The 23802-nt window shown below is 39.4% G+C and overlaps 1 protein-coding gene across 4 annotated transcripts in view; it reads right to left on the minus strand.

The window, feature by feature from the left end:
- Positions 1-2850: 2850 nt before the first annotated feature.
- LOC125780413 (PH and SEC7 domain-containing protein 1) overlaps positions 2851-23802 on the minus strand; it is a 70384-nt gene continuing 49432 nt past the window's right edge. For 3 of the 4 annotated variants that reach the window (XM_049473892.1, XM_049473893.1, XM_049473894.1), the window contains 5 exons: positions 23002-23072; positions 18609-18766; positions 11902-12046; positions 11614-11757; positions 2851-9988 (listed from right to left, as the gene is read on the minus strand). In XM_049473892.1, coding sequence (XP_049329849.1) covers positions 9716-9988; positions 11614-11757; positions 11902-12046; positions 18609-18766; positions 23002-23072 — 791 coding nt within the window. In that variant the 3' untranslated portion in view covers positions 2851-9715. Of the gene's footprint in view, positions 9989-10424; positions 10684-11613; positions 11758-11901; positions 12047-18608; positions 18767-23001; positions 23073-23802 lie in introns of those variants that run through there. The other variant, XM_049473895.1, reaches the window with a different exon arrangement.

Genomic DNA, 23802 nt, shown 5'->3' on the forward strand with positions numbered 1-23802 from the left:
AGTGTGTTTGCTTTTTGGGAAAAAATGTTATTTTCCTCCAGTAAGTGGTGTGTAGAGAACCACTAGGGGGAGCTGAGTGGGTGAAGAGAGAAGAGTAGAGAGGGGAGAGTAAGACAGCAGTGACTGTGGGGAGTGAACTGTGTTCTGCTGTAACAATAAAGAGTTCAGACTAAATTTGATCCACATCGCTGTTCTGCCTAATTATTGAAGTGGTGGCACATATATAACATACAGCCACACTCTTCAGCACACTAAAATAGAAGTCCAGTGTGTTGTTAAATCTATCTCTTCCCTCCAAGCTCTGGAGGCTTATTCTGATATTGGGTGATTCATCTAAAAGCACCAATATTTCATCATTTGTGAATCCACATCTGAAGTAATCCTCAATGATAGAATCCATTTTGTGTCTCTGTACAGTCTACTAGTATCTTAAAATAATAAGATAGTATCTCAAAATATTGAAATAGCAGTTTACTTAATAATAATAATAATAATAATAATAATAATAATAATAATAATAATAATAATAATAATAAAGTGCTGGATTAGTTTAATTTTTTTAGATGGAGGGAATGGGCTTCCACACCAATCCCATTCTGCAGCTTCCTCAGGGTCGTTATTTAGCAGCTAACGCTAGCACGCACTGACGCTGTTGTGCCTAATCTGACTCCCCGCAGAATCCGGCTCCGCTTCATGAGCAGATTCGGCACAACACTGCCCTCTGTAAAACTGCTGGAGTGGAAACAGTGTTTATAAATAAATTAACAAACACAAAAACGAAGGGTATTCTATCAGTAATTTCAATTTGTTTTAGTTAGTTTTATAAACACACAATACAGTTCCAGTTTGTTACCGTTTTTCCTTTTAATTACCGTTTTTATTAGTTTCAGTTAACACAAATGTGTTTTTGACTTTCAGTTTTAGTAATTTTGTTCATTTTCGTTAACGATAATAATTGGTTACTTAGCAACATTGTGATTATCATGCTCAAGCTTTACATAAAATAAAAATATAATTAAAAAAACAGATGCCTACACCTCACTGTTTTCTGGAGCCCAACCCGGCCCGAGGAACGAGGTAAGGAAGGAGGTGGGAAATCTCGGCTTCGGGTCGGGGCGGGTTTGGGCAGAGATCCCTTTTAGACATGAAACAACGCTAAACTAAACTGAAGACATATCAAACTGCCTAGGTTAGCTAACAAGTTAGTTAGCTGAGCCGCGCTTCGTTACATGCTTAACCTGTGTCCACAAATAGAGTTTACCTTTCTGAAATCTTGGTGATGAGAGAAAAATAAAAAACTATAAAAATACGGTTTATAGTCACCTATATGACCATAACTTTTTAAAAGTAAAGAAAAAAAATGGATCATAGAAACAGGTCTGAACAAATACTGCCTGAAAGGTCCAAATTATTATGTGGAATAATAGTTCATTTAAAACGATTTAATTTATGATATATTGTACTTTTTTACATTAAATAATTAAAAGTAACTAGTAACTTTTACTCAACGTACATTTTAAATTGAGTACTTTTTTACGTTTACTCGAGTAGATTTTTAGATGGGTACTTTTACTTGAGTAGAATTTTAGCAAAGTAAAGGTACTTTTACTTAATTACAATTTTTCAGTACTTTTTCACCTCTGGTGAAGTGCATGGAAAGAACAAGCTAATAAAGGACATTATTCAATGAGAAGCAAAGGAGAGCCAGGCTGAAGTTTGCAAAAGATCATAACTGGACTTTAAAGAACTGGAGTAAGATCATCTTCTCTGAGTACAACTTTTAGCTTCACTCAACACCTGGCCATCAAATGTTTAGATGGAGAACTCCACTGTGAAACTTAGTGGAGGACCTGTGATGATCTGGGGATGCTTCAGCAAGGCTGGAATTGGGCAGTTTGGTCTTTGTGAATGACGCAAGATTATCCTGGAATAAAACTTGCTTCCTTTTGCTCTGGAAGTTTTCCCCAACTCTGGGGGCTGTTTTTTTCCAGCAGGGCAATGCTCAATTCCACACAGCTAGATCAGTTAAGGTGAAGATGAAAGAACACCAGATCAAGACCCTGTCATGGCAGCCTGATCTCCAGCCCTGACCCCCATTAAAACCTATAGAATGTGATCAAGAGATAGAGAAGATAAATAGTCACAAGCCATCCAACAAAGCTGAACTGCTTGAGTTGTTGAGCAAGGAATGGCATGAGGTCACCCAAAAGCAGTGTGAAGGACGGGTGGAGAGCATGTCAAGACGCATGAAAGCTGTGAATAAAAATCTGGGTTATTCTACCAAATACTGATTCTGAACTCTTCCTTAGATAAAATTGTAGTATTGTTGTCTTGTTTTCTTTGCATTTTTCGAGGTTTAAAAGTTCTGCATCTTTTTTGTTAATTTGACCATTTCTCATTTTCTGCAAACAAATGCTCTAAATTACAATATTTTTATTTGGAATTTGGGAGAAATGTCTTCAGTAGATTATAGATATAAAACCACAAGGTTCATTTTACTCAAACATAAACCTATAAATAGTTCAATCAGAGAAACTGATTATTTTGAAGTGGTCTCTTATTTTTTTCCAGAGCTGTAGGTACATATTTAACATTCCTCTATACAAAATATAACATCTGTACATCTGTCTGCACATGTGTATACAATGCTGCATTCTTAAGCTTCAGAGAGATGCCAAAAGTCATAAGACAGAATATTTCACGTCCTATGATTATGACATATGGATTATTAACCCGTTTAGTATGTTCAGCCATTCAAACTTACTGTTTTGTGAACTGGGTATACTGCACTGAGTAGAGAAAGAAAGATCAATCATTATGGGATGCACAGAATACAAATAAACACAGACCACAATTTCATGCCATTTATAAACATTCAGGTGCTGGTTATAATTACAGTTATAGATTATTATCATACAGTCATGTTTTCGTCAGACAGCAGGTCTACTGTTCTAACCACAGCCTTACAGAACCCCAGAAGCAGCGTTCTACCAAAATCTGCAACGGATTAAAACACAAACTGCTCAGCAGCTTCGTGTGTGTGTGTGTGTGTGTGTGTGTGTGTGTGTGTGTGTGTAAAGAACATAATTGGATCAAAACGCTGCAGAACAGCAGAACATCTACTGCACACTCTCATAAAAATGAAGATGCTACAAAGGGTTCTTTAGGAAATGCCATAGAAGAAACAGGTTTTGTTCCAGAAAGAAACAGAAGAGATGTGTATCTGGAAAACCTTTGCATTAAGTAAAAGTTTTTGTGGCCTGCTAAAAGGTTCTGCACAATTCATACTGCTAACCTGTCATAGAAGAACCACTTCTGGTTTCTAAAAGAACCAAAAGAAAAAAAATGTTTAACTGAAGAACCTTTAAATTGGTAGAGAACCTTTGATAAAGCTAAAGATTTCTCAGGCCTTTTTTTTATAACATTCTTCACACCCACACATCTCTTTTACACTCTTAACATGTCGGGTTCTTAATTAATCCAAAACAAAAGTTTTTCAAACTTCCTAAAAAAAAAGGTTCTTTACACAGACACTTCTTTTTTACATTGATATCTTGTCATAGAGGAACCATGTCCAGGTTCCTTAATAAATAAAAATGGATGTGTAGCTAAAGAACCTTTAATTTGGTTTAGAAATTGATCTGATGAGAGACTGACTAAATGTTCCTCAGGCTTTCTGATCAGGTTCTTCATACTCACTCATATCTTTTACACTCTTCACATGATTAAAAAACCTCTTTGGGTTCCATGAATGACCGAAAGAGACGTGTGACTGAAGAACCGTTAAATTGGTAGAGAACCTTTAGATCAACTGAAGGTTCCTCAGGCTTTCTGATCAGGTTCTTCATACTCACACTAGAAAGACAGAAAGATATGTGTAAGTGAAGAACCATTACATTGGTAGAAAACCTTTGGATCAACTGAAGGTTTAACTGAAGGTATGGAACCTCTAGATCGTGTAAAGGCTCCTCAAGCCTTCTGATAAGGTTCTTCATATGCATACATCTCTTTTATACTGGTCTAGTCTGTGAAGAACACAAAGGTAAAGTTCTTTTGGTATGAGACTGAAGGACCTTTAAATTATTAAAGGATCTTTGTGGGGCAAGTTGAGGTTTCTCAGATTGCATATCTGTTGCACACCCTTAACCTGCCATAAGAAACCACTTTTGGATCTACACTGAAGAGTTTCTAAAAGGTTTGTAGACCATCTGCAAAAAAAAAAAAAAAAAAAAAAAGGTTCTTCAGACCTGTTTTACACTCCTTTACATTTGTACACTCTGACCATGCTGTAAAAGAACTTCTGCGTTCAGAAATGCAGAAATTTGTGCATTTGTCTAAAAAATAAGGAAGGAATCCCTTTTTTTATTTAAATGATTAAATCACCTTTATAACAACATCTTACTTTTTAGAGGTTCTTCATACACACATTTAAAAGTAAAGATTCTATAAAAGCATCTTTGTGTAGAACCACAGTTGAAACATTTTGATTTCCATTTTTTGAGAGTGGTGTAAAGAACCTTTAAATGGGTTAACTTTTTTAAAAGTTCTGAAATTCGTAAAAAGGTTCTTCATACCACAAAAGTGGTTTTCCTATGGAGTAACTTGTCTATTACTTTTAAGAGTGTACAATCCTGGCCCTTTCTGGAACCAAACGTGGTTCATCTATGAAACTTCTCAAAGAACCCTTTTGTAGCATCCTTGTTTTTGTCTATTATTTTTATGGGTGTATAATCCTGTCTAATCACTCTCTCACTTACACACAATACAGAGATACACACTGTGTACAGTCTGTGTAGTTTATAGCCATAGTAATGACGTCACTCATCACTTCCTACAGTTATGGCTGAGCTGTGTTATGGCGCTCTCTGCTGGTTAACTGGTGGTGCTGCAACAGCCAATGTTGTACTTAAATCAGCCTGAGTAAACATAAATGGCTTTACTGTAAAAATGGACGTTTTTTTTTTTTTGCCTGAACTCCTAAAAAAGCATAAAAGCACAGTACATTCACACCTTTTTGCGTCTCTTTTCTTTGATTGGTAGTTTGATTGTTCGTTCACGGCACTACAGCAGAGATTCCAGCTGATCAGACACTTGGCGTTTGGTAACCCGACACAGTTTGATCATTTCTTTCTCCTCAATCGATGCTCAGGTGCTCGGTTCAGGGACAGATGTGGAAAACCAGACACGTGTGCTCAACCTTCATTTACTGTCATAAGCTGAAACTGCTTAACCAAAGAGATAATAGAATAGATAATACAATAGAATAAATAAAGAACATTGTGATGAGAAGGTCTGGAACATTTGAGGTTCCATCATTCTGATCCATCCTGGAGACATTTACATTCTAACAGACAGCGCTGCCTCAGCATTAATGTACATATAAATTACATAATACATAACATCACACTTCCACCTGTCCGTTCTTCATCACAGTGCCTTTTTCAAACATTTGTCATACATTTTTCATAAAACGTGCGCAATGAAAAACAAGAAAAAAATACAACCAGAAAAAAATGAGAACTCGTTCCAGTCGTACGGGTGTGGAACACATGGATGCTCATAAGCCATAATCATGTATCAAATACATTCCACATACATTTGATTTACAGTATTATCAAGCATTACCACTCATCCCCTCACACACATCCACACACTCATCCCCTCACTTACACATCCGCACACTCATCCCCTCACTTACACATCCGCACACTCATCCCCTCACTTACACATCCACACACTCATCCCCTCACTTACACATCCGCACACTCATCCCCTCACTTACACATCCGCACACTCATCCCCTCACACACATCCGCACACTCATCCCCTCACACACATCCGCACACTCATCCCCTCACACACATCCGCACACTCATCCCCTCACTTACACATCCGCACACTCATCCCCTCACTTACACATCCGCACACTCATCCCCTCACACACATCCGCACACTCATCCCCTCACACACATCCGCACACTCATCCCCTCACACACATCCGCACACTCATCCCCTCACACACATCCGCACACTCATCCCCTCACTTACACATCCGCACACTCATCCCCTCACTTACACATCCGCACACTCATTCCCTCACTTACACATCCGCACACTCATTCCCTCACACACATCCACACACTCATTCCCTCACTTACACATCCGCACACTCATCCCCTCACTTACACATCCGCACACTCATCCCCTCACTTACACATCCGCACACTCATCCCCTCACTTACACATCCGCACACTCATCCCCTCACTTACACATCCGCACACTCATTCCCTCACTTACACATCCGCACACTCATTCCCTCACACACATCCGCACACTCATTCCCTCACACACATCCGCACACTCATTCCCTCACTTACACATCCACACACTCATCCCCTCACTTACACATCCACACACTCATCCCCTCACACACATCCACACACTCATTCCCTCACTTACACATCCGCACACTCATCCCCTCACTTACACATCCACACACTCATCCCCTCACTTACACATCCGCACACTCATTCCCTCACACACATCCGCACACTCATTCCCTCACACACATCCGCACACTCATCCCCTCACTTACACATCCGCACACTCATTCCCTCACTTACACATCCGCACACTCATCCCCTCACTTACACATCCACACACTCATCCCCTCACTTACACATCCACACACTCATTCCCTCACACACATCCGCACACTCATTCCCTCACACACATCCGCACACTCATTCCCTCACACACATCCGCACACTCATCCCCTCACTTACACATCCGCACACTCATTCCCTCACTTACACATCCGCACACTCATCCCCTCACTTACACATCCACACACTCATCCCCTCACTTACACATCCACACACTCATTCCCTCACACACATCCGCACACTCATTCCCTCACTTACACATCCGCACACTCATTCCCTCACACACATCCGCACACTCATTCCCTCACACACATCCGCACACTCATCCCCTCACTTACACATCCGCACACTCATTCCCTCACTTACACATCCGCACACTCATTCCCTCACTTACACATCCACACACTCATCCCCTCACACACATCCACACACTCATTCCCTCACTTACACATCCGCACACTCATCCCCTCACTTACACATCCACACACTCATCCCCTCACTTACACATCCGCACACTCATTCCCTCACACACATCCGCACACTCATTCCCTCACACACATCCGCACACTCATCCCCTCACTTACACATCCGCACACTCATTCCCTCACTTACACATCCGCACACTCATCCCCTCACTTACACATCCACACACTCATCCCCTCACTTACACATCCACACACTCATTCCCTCACACACATCCGCACACTCATTCCCTCACTTACACATCCGCACACTCATCCCCTCACACACATCCGCACACTCATCCCCTCACACACATCCGCACACTCATCCCCTCACACACATCCACACACTCATTCCCTCACTTACACATCCGCACACCCTACAACAAAGGACAAAAGTTGAATCTAAGGTGTGATTAAAAAATTACAGACATTCAGAGAAAGCGAGGTGAGAAACAGAAGAGAACAGAACAGCCAAACTACACACAGTATATTTCATATCACCACTAGAATTCGCTGCTTTTTTCTGCAGAAGAGAGGAGATTACAACAAGCCATCACTATTCAGCCATGCTGGCCACAATGGACAAGAACACTCAGCCAAGAGAACCGATAAAAGGACAAGGACAGTAATTATATTCCAAGGTAAATAAAGGAACTCTCTAGAGATGTACATTCCCAAACCAGGGGGAAAAAATTGGGACCATATGGAAATTGCATTTAATGCAATAATTTGATTATAATAATTTTAAAATAGGTTTCTTTTCGACTTTTATGTGATTGCAGTTTTATCTGCTTAATTTCCTATTTATTCATTAATATAATACATCCATACCTGCATTTCAGGCCTGCAACACATTCCAATAATAGTTGGGTCAGGGTCAATTTAGGGCTAAAGGTTAAACAAAAAAAATCTGAAATAGGAAAATAGGGCTGGACAATGAAAAAAAAATCTTAATATTCTGCAAATAAAGAAAAGATATGTAATTACGATTTTAGTTCTTACATAACAACTGCGGGGTGGCACGGTGGAGCTGTTGCCTCACAGCAAGATGACCTGGGTTTGATTCCCGGCTGGGGTGACCCGGGTCTTTCTCCCCGTGTCTGCGTGGGTTTCCCCCGGTTCAGGCTGATTGGGTATTGTTTGATGGATTGGTGGCCTGTCCAGTGTGTATACTGCCTTCCACCCGATGCTGGCTTGGATAGGTTCCAGCACCCCTCCAGCCTTCCCAATTTTATTCACCTAAGAATAGGTTGCAGGCCTGGAATGCATTAATATTAATAATGAATGAAAAGAAGAAGTTGAGTAGATAAAAAAAAAACAAAATATCTTGAGTTTATACTGTCTGTAATCAAATGAAAGTCAAAGGAAACACTGTAAGAAACATTTGGATTTTCTGTAAATTTGCTTTTTCCATTCTGTCCCAATTTTTTTTTATTTGAGATTGTAGAATAAATGTAAAATGTCTCATAGTAATAATAGTTAACGTTAAGTGCAAGAGACGTTCTGGAATGGGGAAAAGAAAAACTGGAGTCAAAATGGTATGATCTGTCTACCATTCAGGACAATCAGCTCAATATACATATATATGAAATCAGCTCGAGTCATTCCAGTGCAACTCTGGAACTGGAACTGGGATTGATGACCATTCAAGTCAAGCGGTTGAGATCCAATATAGCCCCAATTTGATGTACAGCGTATCTGCACCCGAAGCACTGGGATAGATATCAAAAGGGGGTCTGTAGGACGTATTAGCCCAGGCGTGGACTGTATATACAGAAGAAGCACAGACAGCTCTCTGAGAGCCGATGTGAAGCTCAGTCCTGGTCCTACTTACCACTGTCCTACTGTCTTCACAACCTTTCACAATCTTTATCCAGGAGTCCACCTATGGACGCTCCCTGTTGAGTGCACTGCTCTGAATGTGGAATGTGACAAGCCCTGCTGCTATGGAATTAACATTGGAGATAAACAGGTAGTATGATTTGATACGACAAAAAAAAGAAGAGCAAGGAATGACTTGCAGATCATCGTCAAAGCAAAGATCGTCAAAGATCATCTACTGACGATCATCACGACACGGAAAGGTACTGTACATGCAGGGAAGCTGAGAGGTGCACTGTCTATGATGGCCCCTGCATGGTGTGAAAGATTGGGATGCTAACAGTCATTTTAAAGGTATCGAGCGGAGGTTTGGTCCCAGGTCTGAGGCGATTGGAGAGTGTGTGGATCCACAGAGCAGACGGCAGAACGACGACGATAGAAGAAGAGTTCAAGTGTTCCTTCGACCCTCTAGTTCCTCTCATATCTAGTACACATCACAGTACATCCTTCCACCTCTTTCAGGTCAACATAAACGTCCTTCAATGTCTCAAACGCTTTCCTCTGCCCCCTCCACGCTCTCCCCAAACGCACATCACCACCCAGGACTCTGGGTTTTACCCAGGAGATGGTTCACCAGCAGGCCAATCACAGAGTCTGCACAGAGAGCCTGTGCCACCGTGTCCTGCAGGAGGGCGTGCACAGGAAAGAGAAAGACCTCGCTTCTTCTCCAGCACAAAGCGCTTCCAGTACAGAGTGGGAAGGGGTCACTTTTTGACGGCCTGCCGGTAGCTGTGTCTCTGGCCTTGTCCGCGGGCGCAGCTTGCTCCGGTGCCGTTCCCCGTGGCCGGGGGGTCCCTGGCCGTGCTGGGGCCGTCTCTGGTGCTGCAGGTCAGGCTGCTCTCCTGCAGGGTCGGGCTGGACTGAGCCCTCTGCAGAGAACCCTCCTCCAGCAGCATGGCCTCAAACACCGACAGGTTGTCGTCTCCGCAGCGCTGCTTAGCTCTCAGCAGCATGCTGTACGTCTCGTACCGCGTTTTCTGAGACAAAGAGAACAGGAAAAGGTCATGACAAAAGAACTGCAGCAAAGTCACAACTCCATAAGATCATTACAGACTGTAGTCCTGTATTTGTTTCTATACATTCTTTATTATTATCTTTGTTTCATTCTGTTCTTTAATGGTCAGGACTAGGGCTGGGGATAGTTTTAAAACCTTTACAATATACAGAATGTTGAGCTCAAATCTCCCTAAGTGAGAGAGACACAGAGTGAGAGAGACAGAGCGAGTGAAAGAGATATTGATTATCATGGAGGAGGTGTGTTAATCGTGTGTGTTGTGCTGGTTGGTATGAGTAGATCAGATACAGCAGTGCTGCTGGTCCACTGTACTAAACACTCCCACCTGCAGTCGCTGCTCTACCTTGTAGATAAAAGTAAAGTCAAAGACAGATAATTTTTTTTGAGGGTTTATCCCTACCAGCTTTGTGCATCTAGAGAATCTGAGAATCAATGGAATTTAGGTCTGACTGGGCCTTTCAAGCACATGAATATTCTTTTATCTAAACCATTCCACTGTAGCTCTGGCTGTATGTTTAGGGTCATCGTCTTGCTGGAAGGTGAAGCTCCTTCTCAGTTTCAAGTCTTTTGCAGCCTCCAACAGGTGTTCCTCCAGGATTGGCCTGAATTTAGCTCCATCCATCTTCCCATCAACTCTGACCAGCTTCCCTGTCCCTGCTGAAGAAAAGCATCACCACAGCATGATGCTGCCACCACCATGTTTCACAGTGGGGATAGTGTGTTCAGGGTAATGAGCAGTATTACTTTTCCAACACACATAGAGCTTTGCATCTGACCACAGAACCTTCTTCTACATGTTTGCTGTGTCCCCCACATGGCTTTTTTTCAACAGTGCTTTTCTTCTTGCCAGATTTGTGAAGGTGCACAACTTATACTGCAGTTGTCCTGTGAATAGGTTCCCCTAATCTGAGCTGTGGATTTCAGCTCCTCCAAAGTGTCTGTGGGCCTCTTGGCTGCTTTTCTGACCAGTGCGCTCCTTGCTCCTTGATCTGTCAGTTTGGGTGAACGGCCATGGCTTAGTAGGTTTGAGTTAACCCTGCTTTAAACTTCTCCACAACTTTATCTCTGATCTGTCTGGTGAGTTCATTGGTCTTTAAGATGCTGTTTGAGAGAACTGAGATTAAATTACACACAACTGGACTCTATTAACTCATTTATATATAAGTGATTTCTGAAGGCAATTGACTGCACTGGATTTTGTTCATGGATTTTACAGTAAAGGGAGAAGAATATATTTGCACGTCACACTTTTCAGTATCATTTTCATTCCACTTCACAGTTATATACTAGTTTGTGTCAGTCTCTCACTAAAAATCACAATAAATCGAATACTTTTACAATGCACTGTATATAACATTTATACAAACTTTGGTGGTTTTCAAATGTGTTCATGAAATTAAATTAAATAAATTAAAATATATCCAAAGCTCTCCTCTTGCAGTCTAGCCTTATTTACAGTTCTCCTTATATCAACAGCTGTGGTAAATCAGCTGAGCTGCTGATGGAATTGAACCCATCCAATGTTCTGCTGGCTGGAACTACGTTCATTTATTGAGGCTAGTTCCTCTGTCACATCATTTAACTCACCTCAAACTCCAGGTACTCTTCCCTCAGTCTGTACTCCTCCAGCTCTCGGCCCTTAACCTTTCGGTCAGGCGGGTACGAGCGGAGCTCCGCCAGCTCCGTGGAGGTGGCATGAAAACGAGCCTCATGAGCTTGTACCTGCTCCTCCTACACACACACACACACACACACACACACACTTCAGTGACTTCACACCAATTGTAGGCCACACACAGAGTTATTGGATGCACACTTGGCTGCAGAACACACACTTGAGAATTGTAGAAGCCAATTGTAGTTAAATCATGTGACCTGCGAGAGTTTGGAGGCTGAGCCTGGCAGCAGCGGGCGGCTGAATTTCTTCTGTGAGCCGATGGCAGCTGGCAGGGGCGGGGCAGAGAACATGGCAGCAACTGTGTTGATGCGAGTGATCCAAGACTGCATTTGTTCTGCGTTCCTGCACACACACACACACACACACAAAGCAATAAACAAAGGCCCTATTACACATAATTAATTAAGCTTTGCCTTTGGTAAACAGGTGCCGCTGTTAGGAGGCTTTACATGTGCCCAGAATAGTAAAGACCTGATGATGCATTTAAAAACACAGGGCGGTAAACAGGCTTGAAAATCGGCATCTTTTAAGCATTTCACACCCCAACCAAGGTTCCTCACTTTTTATACATCAACAATCAACTTCATACAATGAACAAATGCCTTCGTTGGCCCCTTTAAGTTTACATATTTAGGGAAACACTGCTGAAAATACAGTGTAATGAAAAAGTGTTTGCTCCTTCATAATTTCTTACCTTTTGGCATGTTTGTCACTCTTAAATATACAAATTACTCAAAGACAACACAAGTAAACACAAAATGCAGTTATTAAATGAAGGGTTTTATTATTAAGGAAAAAAATCTAAACCTAGATGGCCCTGTATAAAAAAAAGAGTTTATCCCCTAAAACTAATAACTGATTCTCTGATTGTTGAGATGAGCCTTAATGCTCGTTTTGCTCAGCAGTGGTTTATGTCTTGGCACTCTTCCATGCTGACCATTTTTGCCCAGTCTCTTTCTTATTGGGTCATGAACGCTGACCTTAACTGAGGCGAATGAGGCCGGCTTTGGATGTTGTTGTGGGGGCTTTTGTGACGTCTTGGATCATTTGTAGCTGAGCTCTTGAGGTAATTTTGGTCAGCTGGACACTCCTGGGAAGGTTCACCACTGTTTCCTTTTTTTTTGCTATTTGTGGATAATGGCTCTCTTTATGGTTTGCTGGAGTCCCAAAACTTTAGGAAAGGTTTTTCCAGACTAATAGATCTCAATTACTTTCTCTCATTTGTTCATGAAGTCTATATTTATTTATTTAAGTCTATCTTTTGGTCTACTTTGCTTTGTCAGGCAGATCCTATTTAAGTGATTTCCTGATTGAGAACAGGTGTGGCAGTAATCAGGCCTGGCTGTGGGTAGAGAACTCAGGTGTGATAAATCACAGTTATGTTTTAACTGGTGCATGTTGTGTTTACTTGTGTTCTCTTTGAAAAATATTTAAATTTGTTTGGTGAAAAATTTTGCCAAAACAAGTAAAAATGTAACTTTTGATAAGGGTAACAAACAGCCGAGAATATGCTGTATAATTAAGATGTAAACACACACTCTCACCTACACTCTACACACACACACACACACACAGATACAGATCACTTGTCTTTCCATAAGAGCTGTAACTGGGACAGAACTGCAACTGGAGCAGAACAGGCTCTCCTGGGGGACTGGAACATGTGGGAACACACATGGCTACACGAGTCCAGTATATAAAAAAATACACACAACAAAGGGAGAGGACTGTGTTTCATGTTCTAGAGGTTGGTGGGTTAAACATCTATATCTATAGCAATCTATAGCAATATGTGTATAAAATGTGTTTCTTTACTCTATTATGACACACTGGCTCTTTTATATGAATTCCTGTGTCTGCTAATAATCAGATGAAATCAGGTGTTTATGTTAAAATGTCTGTCACATTATTGTAATATAGTTCTGATAGAATTCTGCCCATAACAAATTATACTTTAACTCTTTCACCCTCTCCTATTCCCCCAATTGTGGCTCCATCATGTCTGCTACAAAACTTGAGGTGTCAATCTTCCACTATCTCTGACCATTCATCTCTGCAGGGACCCAGACTGTTAACTGACCACTTGTCTCTGCAGGGACCCTCATCGTTTATATGCTAATTTATCTGACCATTGTATATAATGTCCCCTCAAAATATCCCTAGTCAGATTGCTTCTGATCGACTGACTAAGCTGTGCCCGTGTAGATTTTCTGTCCGCACGTGAATAAACTCAAGTCAACTCTGAAGCCGTCTCCTGACTCCTGAATCGGACACCTGGTTCCTGAAGGCCGAATTTCTAACAGTTCATAATAATAATGAATATTTGTTTTTACAATATGTGTTCCTAAAAATAAGTGCAACAAACAATAGTTTAACAATAGAATAATAATGCAGTAATGTCATTTTAAAGGAGAATAAACTCAGTAATAGTTCATAATAGAAAAATATTACAGTCCAGGCATTAGTCACTGATCAACTAGCCAAAATATTGATGTCAAGGTTGGCATGTCAAGGCTATATCCATAAACTGTATGATAAATCAGTACTAAAATTATTATGACCGATAATCACTCCAGTCCAGTAAAAGTAAAATTTATTTATGTACCGTATTTTTTGCACTAAAAGACGCACTTAAATTTCTTTCATTTCCCCAAAAGCTATCAGTTTGCTTTGTAATTTGGTGCACTTTGTGTATGAATTTCACTGAATTACAGCTTTATACAGGAGTCTGTATTAGCATGAGCTAATAACCGGGCTAAGCGTTAGCTCTTTCTCCGTTCAGAGGTGAGTACATCGGCCTGTAGCCTGTGTGTTTACCGTGTTAAAACAAGCTATGTGGGACAAACTGCTAGCTAAAATCACCCTGGTTTACTGGAACACTCAGGTGTCGGGCGGCGCTAGTGCTTCGTGGACAATGCTAATACTCCAGCCTTAATGCTGGAGAAATCTGGAAATCTAAGCTGTAAATAAGTAGTGGAGTGGTGTGGAGCGGAGCAGGCTTGGAAGCAGATTTTACACTTGACTAAACGTACCAGACCTGCATGAAAAGCCTACTCCGAAACATTAATCTGGCTTTTTAATGTATAAATGTTTGTACAGATGAAGGAGGCACCTTCAGGCATCTGGGAATTGAAAAGTGTGCTTAAGGATGAACCAGACTGGTGCAAGTACACATTCTCTTCCTGATATCTTAGACTTTCCCATGATGTTACACAAATAAGCATTATGTTTCAGGTGTGCCTTAAAATAGGTGTGTCTCTAATTAACTCCAATAAACCTATCAGAAGCTTCCAAATACATGACATCATCATATGGGCTGTCCCAAATTGAGGCATAATACTCTTAGCGCATGAAAACTTTTGACTTTGCAGAAAGTAATAAAAATGTCTAAAAAATTCTCTCTCTTTTATTGTTCTGGCATTTGATAATCCTAATTGACCTAAAACAGGAAAAGTCATTTCAAAAACATGCATATGTGTCTTTTTATATAGTGTATATAAACTTCTGGTTTCAACTGTATCCTCAGTCAAATTCTAATGTTAGAATAAATACACATACATATATAACATTCATAAAAAACATTGCCATATTCATATATTTATATATTTAATAAGTCAATACCATAAATATCATGACTGGCCTCCTACACTACACTGTCATTTCCTGTCATGACAGTAAAGTATTCATTTTAAAGCATCTCTTTGATGCATTAAATACAGAACAGCATCAGCTCCTCTTCACAAAGAAGCATCTTCACCCTCTTTCTTCACCCTGCACAGACAGCAGTCTTCTCTGTAATCTTCTGGAGAGAGCAAACTGCTCTCCTTGACCTCCTTTTATCTATGATTGATGCTTCAAGCTAAGGCTGCTTCTCATCATTTCTTATTTTCTGGCACTTTTTATAGACACAACAACCCCGTGTCTCTATTTTTGCCATTTTTCACTTTTTGACATGGTGTCATGATGAATAGACCAATAGAAAAGTTCCAAAATTACTTTAATCATTTTACATTGAATTCCATTGAACTTTTTTTTCCTATTTCTGTAAAGGTTCCTGTGACAATATAAAAAAATATAACAATAAAAGGAAGATGTGGATAAATGTACCATCATAAAAGCTCCCTCTAATTTGTATGACTCTAAAATCTACTGTTCGATTAGAGATAACCACACTTTTATTATCAAATTCTAGGTTCTCAGGGCTTAGTAAGGCCACTGCGCTGATTAGCAACACTATGATAAGAACTTGATAAGGCTGCTCATCTGCCAGATTAATTATGATCTATTTGTACTGACATATTGTCTCCAATGATATTGGACCATTTTGATGTACATTTGCAGGCACACATTAAATTTATAGATTTATTTTCCTTATTTTAAAATGAAAAAAATATGTTTTATATTTAAAATTCTTTAAAGTAGCACCTCTTGCTTAGATGACAGTTTTGCACATCTCGGTTGGATTTTTTTAGTCAGCTTTAGAAGTAGAGTCACCTGAAATTCAGGCTTTCAGTTAACAGCTGTGCTGAACTCGTCAAGAGTTAATTTCTTTAATTTTCTTGTCTCTTAATGTGTTTGAGAGCATCAGTTGTAAAGTTGTGAAGAGGTAGAGTTGATATACAGTAAATAGCCCTATTTAAGTAATGCTCTTAGAACCACCCAACTAAACTAAGCCAAGTAAAGAAAAAAAAATCCTAAAAAAAGTAGCCTCCTTTTGATTACATCAACATACAGCAATTCATCTAAATAATGTTGGAGAAATTGTGGAGGGCGGGGGATTTTACACATATTTTGGGATTTTCCTAAAATCTCAGAATTTTGGGAGAGGGTGCTCAAAGAGATTGAAATGTTCTTGGATTTCAAACTTACTTTAGACCCAGCCCTTGTTATTTTAGGTATAATCCCGGACGATATGATTGAAGGAAATCTGACCTATTTATTGAGAATATTGCTTTTAATAGCATAACAAAACGATAACAACCTCCTGGCTTAAGCCACAACCACCTAAAATAACACAATGGAGAGAAAGGGTAAAAATGTCTTCATTATGAAAAAATTACAGCTAAATTACAGCTATGACTGAATCTATTCTTTAAAAGTTGGGCACCATTAATGCAAGCAATGCCAGATCTTTTATCACCTAGAGTATTTTAATGGTTGTGCATGTATCTCCTTTTTTTCTTTTTAAAGAAAAACAATAGAGTTAAAGTACCTATTACTGATCAGGCATTCCCTCTTGTTTGTTATACTCGTTTGTGACAGGTTGGTTGTATGTCATTATTACTGTACTATGTGTACTAAACAAAAATAGCAATAAAAACACAGTTAAAAAAAAGTATCCTCAAGTGCAGTGGCAAAGACCATCAAAAAAGTTATGATGAAACTGGCCCTCATCAGGACCGCCCCAGGATGGAAGAGCAAGAGTTACCTCTGTTACATTGGATAAGTTTATCAGCACCCCAGATAAGAGCACCTTAATGCTTCACGGAGTATTTTGATTTGTATAAGATTTGTTAAGGTTACTACATGATTCCCTATATAATTTATCACAGTCTGGATCACTTCAGTATTAATTTACAATGTAGGAAAAATAAATGTAAAAACATTGTCTCACTGGTATTTTAAGGTATAACTACTTTATTTTAGAGGGTTAGTTTAAGGGAGTAGATGTCAAAGGGTACTTAGGGTTCTAAATGTGTTGATCTGTCGAGATATTATTATATTATGTGCGGACATTTTGATGTAATGTATCTTTGTATGTTTTAAAAATGAACTTTTCTGTACATTTGATCTTTTTTATTGTAAATTCTGAACATTGACTCATGGTCATCTTTTCAATTTGTCATTCATCAGGACTGGGAGTTCTCACATAAGTTTTATTTAAGAACTGATGTGGTAATTGAATAAACAGCTGCATAAATATGTAGAATAGTATCTTCAGAATCTGAACTACAACTAAAGAATCTCTTTATTTGCACCTCTCACTTTAATCCAGTGTATGATACTTTATAACACACTGTGTAACATATTCAATATAAATATACCCTCAAAAAATCTGTGCCTACGGAGTAAGAAATTAGAGCCTGTAGATTTTGTTTCTGGTAGAATCAGCAGATCTTTCAGATTTCAGGGCAGTTGTGGGGCAACACTGAGTTTTAGCTTCCTCCAATGATTTTCTATGAGTCTGAAGACTGGTTAGGACAGTCCAGGACCTTAAAATGCTTCTTACACAGGTCACTCCTTAGTTGCCCTGGCTGTTTTGGGTCACCACAACCCTGGGTAAACTTGCGTGTGTTACTAACGCTAATCTTTAAGCCTGTAGCTTGTTTTAACAAGGCAAACATGCAGACTACAGTCCAATATACTCGCCTCTGAAGGGCGAGAGAGCTAGCGCTGCGGTTAGTAGCTAATGCTCAAAACTCTGTACTTCAGCAAAGTGGATTTGCTGCTCTTTAATACCTGGCTGGTAAAATCCACACATAATGTGCACTGACAATTTTTGGGAAAGGATTTTAATGTGTCTATAGTTATTTCAATAATATGGTATTTCATGCAATAAAATGCAAATTCATTTAGATTTTTCTGATTTTTTTCTCACAGTAGATGTGTACCTTTGATAAAAATGACAGATCTCTCAATTTCAATCAAAAAATCATCAGCGCATGAAATACTTATTTTCCCTACTGTATTAGAACACGTAGACCTTCAAGGTTAAATCCCAGGAGTCAACACATTTTTACAAATATCTTTTAAAAAAATTTTTACAAACAAACAAACAAACAAACAAAATATATAGTCTTTGTCAATTATTTACATACAACCTGAACCAATGACCTTGAGGGGCTGTAAAGGTTTGCAGGTATGCAGGGATTGTAAATAAAAAGCCACAGAAAGATGAACTTACGGAGCCTGGAACAGGTAGACTCTCCAGTCGGCCGTGCGCAGGTAGAAAACGTTGGGTCGTTTATGGTAGTCAGTGGCTCTGATGGCCAGGGAGTGGTGGATGGACACGGCGTTCTTCAGATCTTCATCAGAGAGCCGCTTGTCAGGCCTGTACTCACCCTGTAACACCAATCAGATCCACAGTTACTCAAACTATCATCACTTCATCAATAAAGAATCAATGATTCATTCTGGATCACTGTTACTTGTCTTTATTGAAATATTAGTATTTTACTGAGTAAATCAACCTTTTAATTAAAATGTTGAACTGTACTGTACATTTAACACAATGTTTCTTCAAACTGAAAAACAGTGAGTTTTACCTGGATAAAATGAGACTAAATGCAGTGAAACAATGTTTCATAGTAGGGGAGTGCTGCACAGTATTGTACTGTAATTTCTGAATCAAATCATAACACAGTGATATTATTTTGCTAATTTTATTTATTATTATTTACTGGGACGTTTTAATGATATTTTTTGTATAATTGTTTATTTTTGCAGTTTATATGCATTCACTACATATTTATGGTATTTTTTATTCATTAATTTATTATTTGGTCCTTAGATAAAATGAATTTGAATTGTATAGTTTAAAACACTTTCTTAGCAAAAAATGATGAATGCGATTAGGTGCAATTAATCCAGATTAATCATAGAACATGAAATTAATTAGATTTTTATTTTTTTCTGACACAGCAGTGCTCCCAAAATCTAGTAGAAACAGTTACTACAATAAAAGCAGGGGAAAAGTCTTGTTTTCAGAAGACATGAATAACTGAGCAGCTGTCCCAATACCTTTCTCTAAAATTGTATGTAGAGATTAATTATATTAATCACAAAGCATGAAATAATAAGATTATTTTTAATGATTTAGTCGCCTGACAGCACTACTTTTGGGATGAGTTGGGGAGTATGAATTGGGTGATGATTGTCCAACCTGACCTCACCTGCTAAATCCAATCAAAACCTCACAGCAGTGCTTGCAAAATCTAGTAGAAATGTTCCTCTGGACAGTAGAGACAGTTACTCCAACAAAAGCAGGACGAATAGCCTTGTTATCAGAAGACATGTGAATAAATGAGCCGCTGTCCCAATACTTCAATACTTTAGTCTAAAACTGTTCGTAGAACGTTGGCGTGCTTAAGGACAGGTTTACTGGATCTCACTGATTCACTTTCACTCTCATAATGATTCACTTTGTAAATGCTGTGCGACATTTACTGAGCGTCCAGGCCGAGACCATAATTACTGTGCTGCAAAATGCCATAAGCAATTGTTTCAAATATCAGCAGCATCATCTGAACAGTACAAACTGCTCTCCTTCACATTAAAAGAAGCACAAACTTTAAACCCACAGTTTCTGAAGCAGAGGTCTCTGAAAGTGTTCTGAGTGCTGCAATTAAAAAATGTACTTCTATCAACCTAAGATTATTAACATTAACATTTATTGGCCTTTTCTCTGGCACGCTGTCCACTGCTGGCGTTTAACTGAGCCAAACATCTGTTTGACCAAGGGAACCTTCCTGTATGGGCCACTACTTCCTCTCAAAAGCAGCACAGTTAGCAGAACTCAGAGCAGTCATTTGGCACAGGCCACCAGACCGCAGGCTTCAGGCCAGCTGGACTTCAGGGCCTTTTGGCCTTTACCCAGCGTTCAGCATTAACCAACTGATCCAGGAACAGAAATAGCCTCTCCCACAGCCTCGCCAGGTCAGCCAGCTAGAGTGATGGTGCTGGAAGGAAGCCTGCTCCTCTAAGGCCACGTTAGGCAACTAAAGGAGGTTCTTGAGATGTTCTCCTCAGCCTTCTGCTCTTTTACTAAACGCAAACTACTCTTCAAGCTTTTATTTTTATCTTTAAAAATTATTAAACACATCCATCCAGATAAAGAATCTCCTTCACAGGTGTAACTTTGATTCAATAGATGCATCCCTGCAACATGCAGTGGCAGAACTTGCAGCATGGTGGTGCTGTGGAGCACATGTACAGCAGACAGTGTGTGGGCTTCTTCTGTCGCAGTGGAAAAAAATCACTCCACATAAACAGTTGTGGTACATAAATTCAATTACATTAATAAACTAGGAATATATACACAGATCCTTTTGTTTTTGCTTTTTTATCATATTGATATTTTATAGATTATCAAACAAACTTTAATTTCAGACAAAGACAACTTATATAAAAATATAAAAATCACTTTATAAACTATGAGTTTAATTAATAAAAGGGAAAAAGACTATCCAAACCAATCTAAATTGTGTTTTTTACACAGGATTTTACTGCAGGATTTTCCAGCCTGGTTAAGATCATGCCACAACATCTCAATCAGACTCAATCAGTGACTATGCCACTCCAAAATCTTCATTTTTTTTTAAGCCATTTAGAGGTAAGCTTGTTTGTGTACTGTGGATCATTGTCCTGCTGCAGAACCCAAGTACATCTGAGCTTGAGGTCTCGAACAGATGGCCAGATATTCTCTTTCAGGATTGTCTGGTAAACAGCAGAATTCCTGGTTTCATCTGTTACAGCAAGTTGTCCTGATTACGTTTAGTATGATGTTTTTCTTCTGAATTTATGTGATTTTTTTTTTTACGCCAGATATAATGGGATACACACCTTCCAAAAAATGTCTAAAGAACATTTACCCAAAGTCCTGGGGATCATCAAGATGTTTGATAAATGTGAGATGGGCCATTGTGTTCTTTTTGGTCAGAAGAGTTTTTTGCCTTGGAACTCGCCCATGGAGACCATTTATGATCAGCCTCTTTCTTATTATTGAATCATTAACACTGACCCTAACTGAGGCAAGTGAGACATGTAAGTCTTTAAATGTTGTTCTGGGTTCTTTTAGGACTTCCTGGATGAGTTGTCCCTTTTAAAGTAATTTTGGTTGGCCGGCCACTGCTGAGAAGGTTTATCAGTGTTTTGTTTTCTCCATTTGACTCTGCATCATTTTCCAGACTGACAGATGATCAATGACTTGTTGCTTTTTGAGATCTTTTCATCTGCTTTACGTTGTCAGACAGGTTCTATTTAAGTGATTTCTTGATTTTACAGAACTGGTAGTAATCAGGCCTGGTTGTGGTTAGTGACATTGGACTTTTTAAAAAGTGTGATTAATCACAGACTTTTTCACACAGGGTTGGATAGTTTTTTTCCCCTAATAAATTAAATCTTCCTTTTAAAAAGTGCTTTTTATATTTACTTGGGTTATATTTGTCTAATATTAAAGTTACAAGTAAAGTAAATTTGCTTCCTATAAACATCAATAAGCTACTTACACCTCTCAACTGGAATTTTATACCACTCTTCATTTGTGAACTGCTCCAGGTCTTTCTTCTCCCAACAGTAATTTTAAGATCTCTCCACAGGTCTTCAATAGTATTTAGATCCGGACTCATTGCTGCCACTTCGAAACTGTCCAGCACTTTGTTTTCTTACATCTTTGGGTGCTTTTTGAAGTATCTTTCGGGTCATTGTCCTGATCTAGGACGTGAACCCATTTTTCTGATAATGGGCTCTATATTGCGACCTGAAATCCCTTGGTAATCTTTAGGTTTAATGATGTCTTGCACACAGTAAAGGCATCCAGTACCAAATGCAGCAAAACAACCCCATAACATCTTTGAACCTTTGAAGAATGATTACCAAAAAGCTCTATCTTGGTTTCATCTGACTAGAAGACATTTTCCCAGAAGGATTTTGACTTTCTCATGTACATTGTGGCATACCCTGTGTCAGCTGCTGGGTCTCCTGCCATAGTGTTTCCTTTCATTAAAATGCTTACGGATAGTTTGCACTAACAGGACACTAACAGGACTAACTGCAGGACAGTTTAAATTTCTTTAAAATGTAATTGATTAATTAGGGTTCAGAAAGTTCTATTGTCCTCTTTTTGTTCTCCATGCACAGTGTGGCACAGACAGAGAAACAATGCAAAGTTTGAGTCAACTGTGACCCGTCGTAGGTGAGTTTAAACCAGCATCATGATTATTTACCCCCTATATTCAAAATGTTCCAATAATTCTATCCAGCCCATTTTCAGAATTTTGTGTGAAATTATGGAACATTTGGTTCCAATACATAGAAATGATATAAATATCTGTATACCAAACTTTTATGTGAGAAAAGAGTGCCACCACTTTTTTTAATGCACTGTACTACCAACGTTGTGTCTTATTTACCATATCCATATGATACATCCCTACTATATATCTAATAATGGTTAATAATGTCTAGGCTTACCCCTCTTGGACCAACTACTACTCCAACAGAGTGGCAGAAGAGCTAGATCAGCGCAGAGATGGGAGATTAGAGAACAGAATTTTCTTGTCATGTTAACCCATCCTCACCTTCTGGAGATACAGGACGAGACCCTTCAGAACAGCATAGAAGGTCTTCCAGCCTCGCTTCCCTCGCGGAGCTGCAATTCACAACACAATGACAACTTGTGAATTTATTACCCAGGCAGCGCAGGCAACACAGTCTGATGTGCTACATGAATCAAGTGTAAACCCGCCGGGGAGCAGTTTAAACTGCTCTACTCTCTCAGCTCTTCCTTATTAAAACAAATGTGCTCCGGGTCTCTGCTGTCTGCAGGACACTAAATAATCTAAACACTGGTACTGTAATTAGTGGTAGCATGATACCACTTTCATGCACAATTACCATTACAGACACTGCAGCCTTGAGTCAACCCCTATCAACCCAATACCATCTTTGGCCAAGTGAACACTGGCAATATATGAATTAATTTTGCTTTGTTTTTATAGGGTTTTTTCTGATGTATTGCCCAACATGAATTGCCCCTTTGGGGATTAATGAAGTGGATTCAATTTAAATCAGTGCAATCAATAATTGTAGAGACTGCAAACTTAGTCCATAGTCGAGGTTAGTCGACACAGATGGAGCGAATAAAATATTAATTAAAGTAAATATAATTATTTAAAAAAGAAGCGTGAGGGGTAAGTAGGGTGAGGTATAAGGGATGCAAGTAGGGTTAAGGGTGAGTAAGTAGGGTGAGGGGTAAGTAGTAAGGGGGAGGTGAGGGTTGTGGGGTAATAGTGTGGGATAACGAGTGAGGGGTTAGGGGTGAGTAGTAAGTAGGGTGAGGGGTGAGTAGTAAGGGGGATATAGGGTAAGTTGTGGGGTAA

This window comes from Astyanax mexicanus, unplaced genomic scaffold (genome assembly GCF_023375975.1).
Source record: "Astyanax mexicanus isolate ESR-SI-001 unplaced genomic scaffold, AstMex3_surface scaffold_47, whole genome shotgun sequence".
Lineage (NCBI taxonomy): Eukaryota > Metazoa > Chordata > Actinopteri > Characiformes > Acestrorhamphidae > Astyanax > Astyanax mexicanus.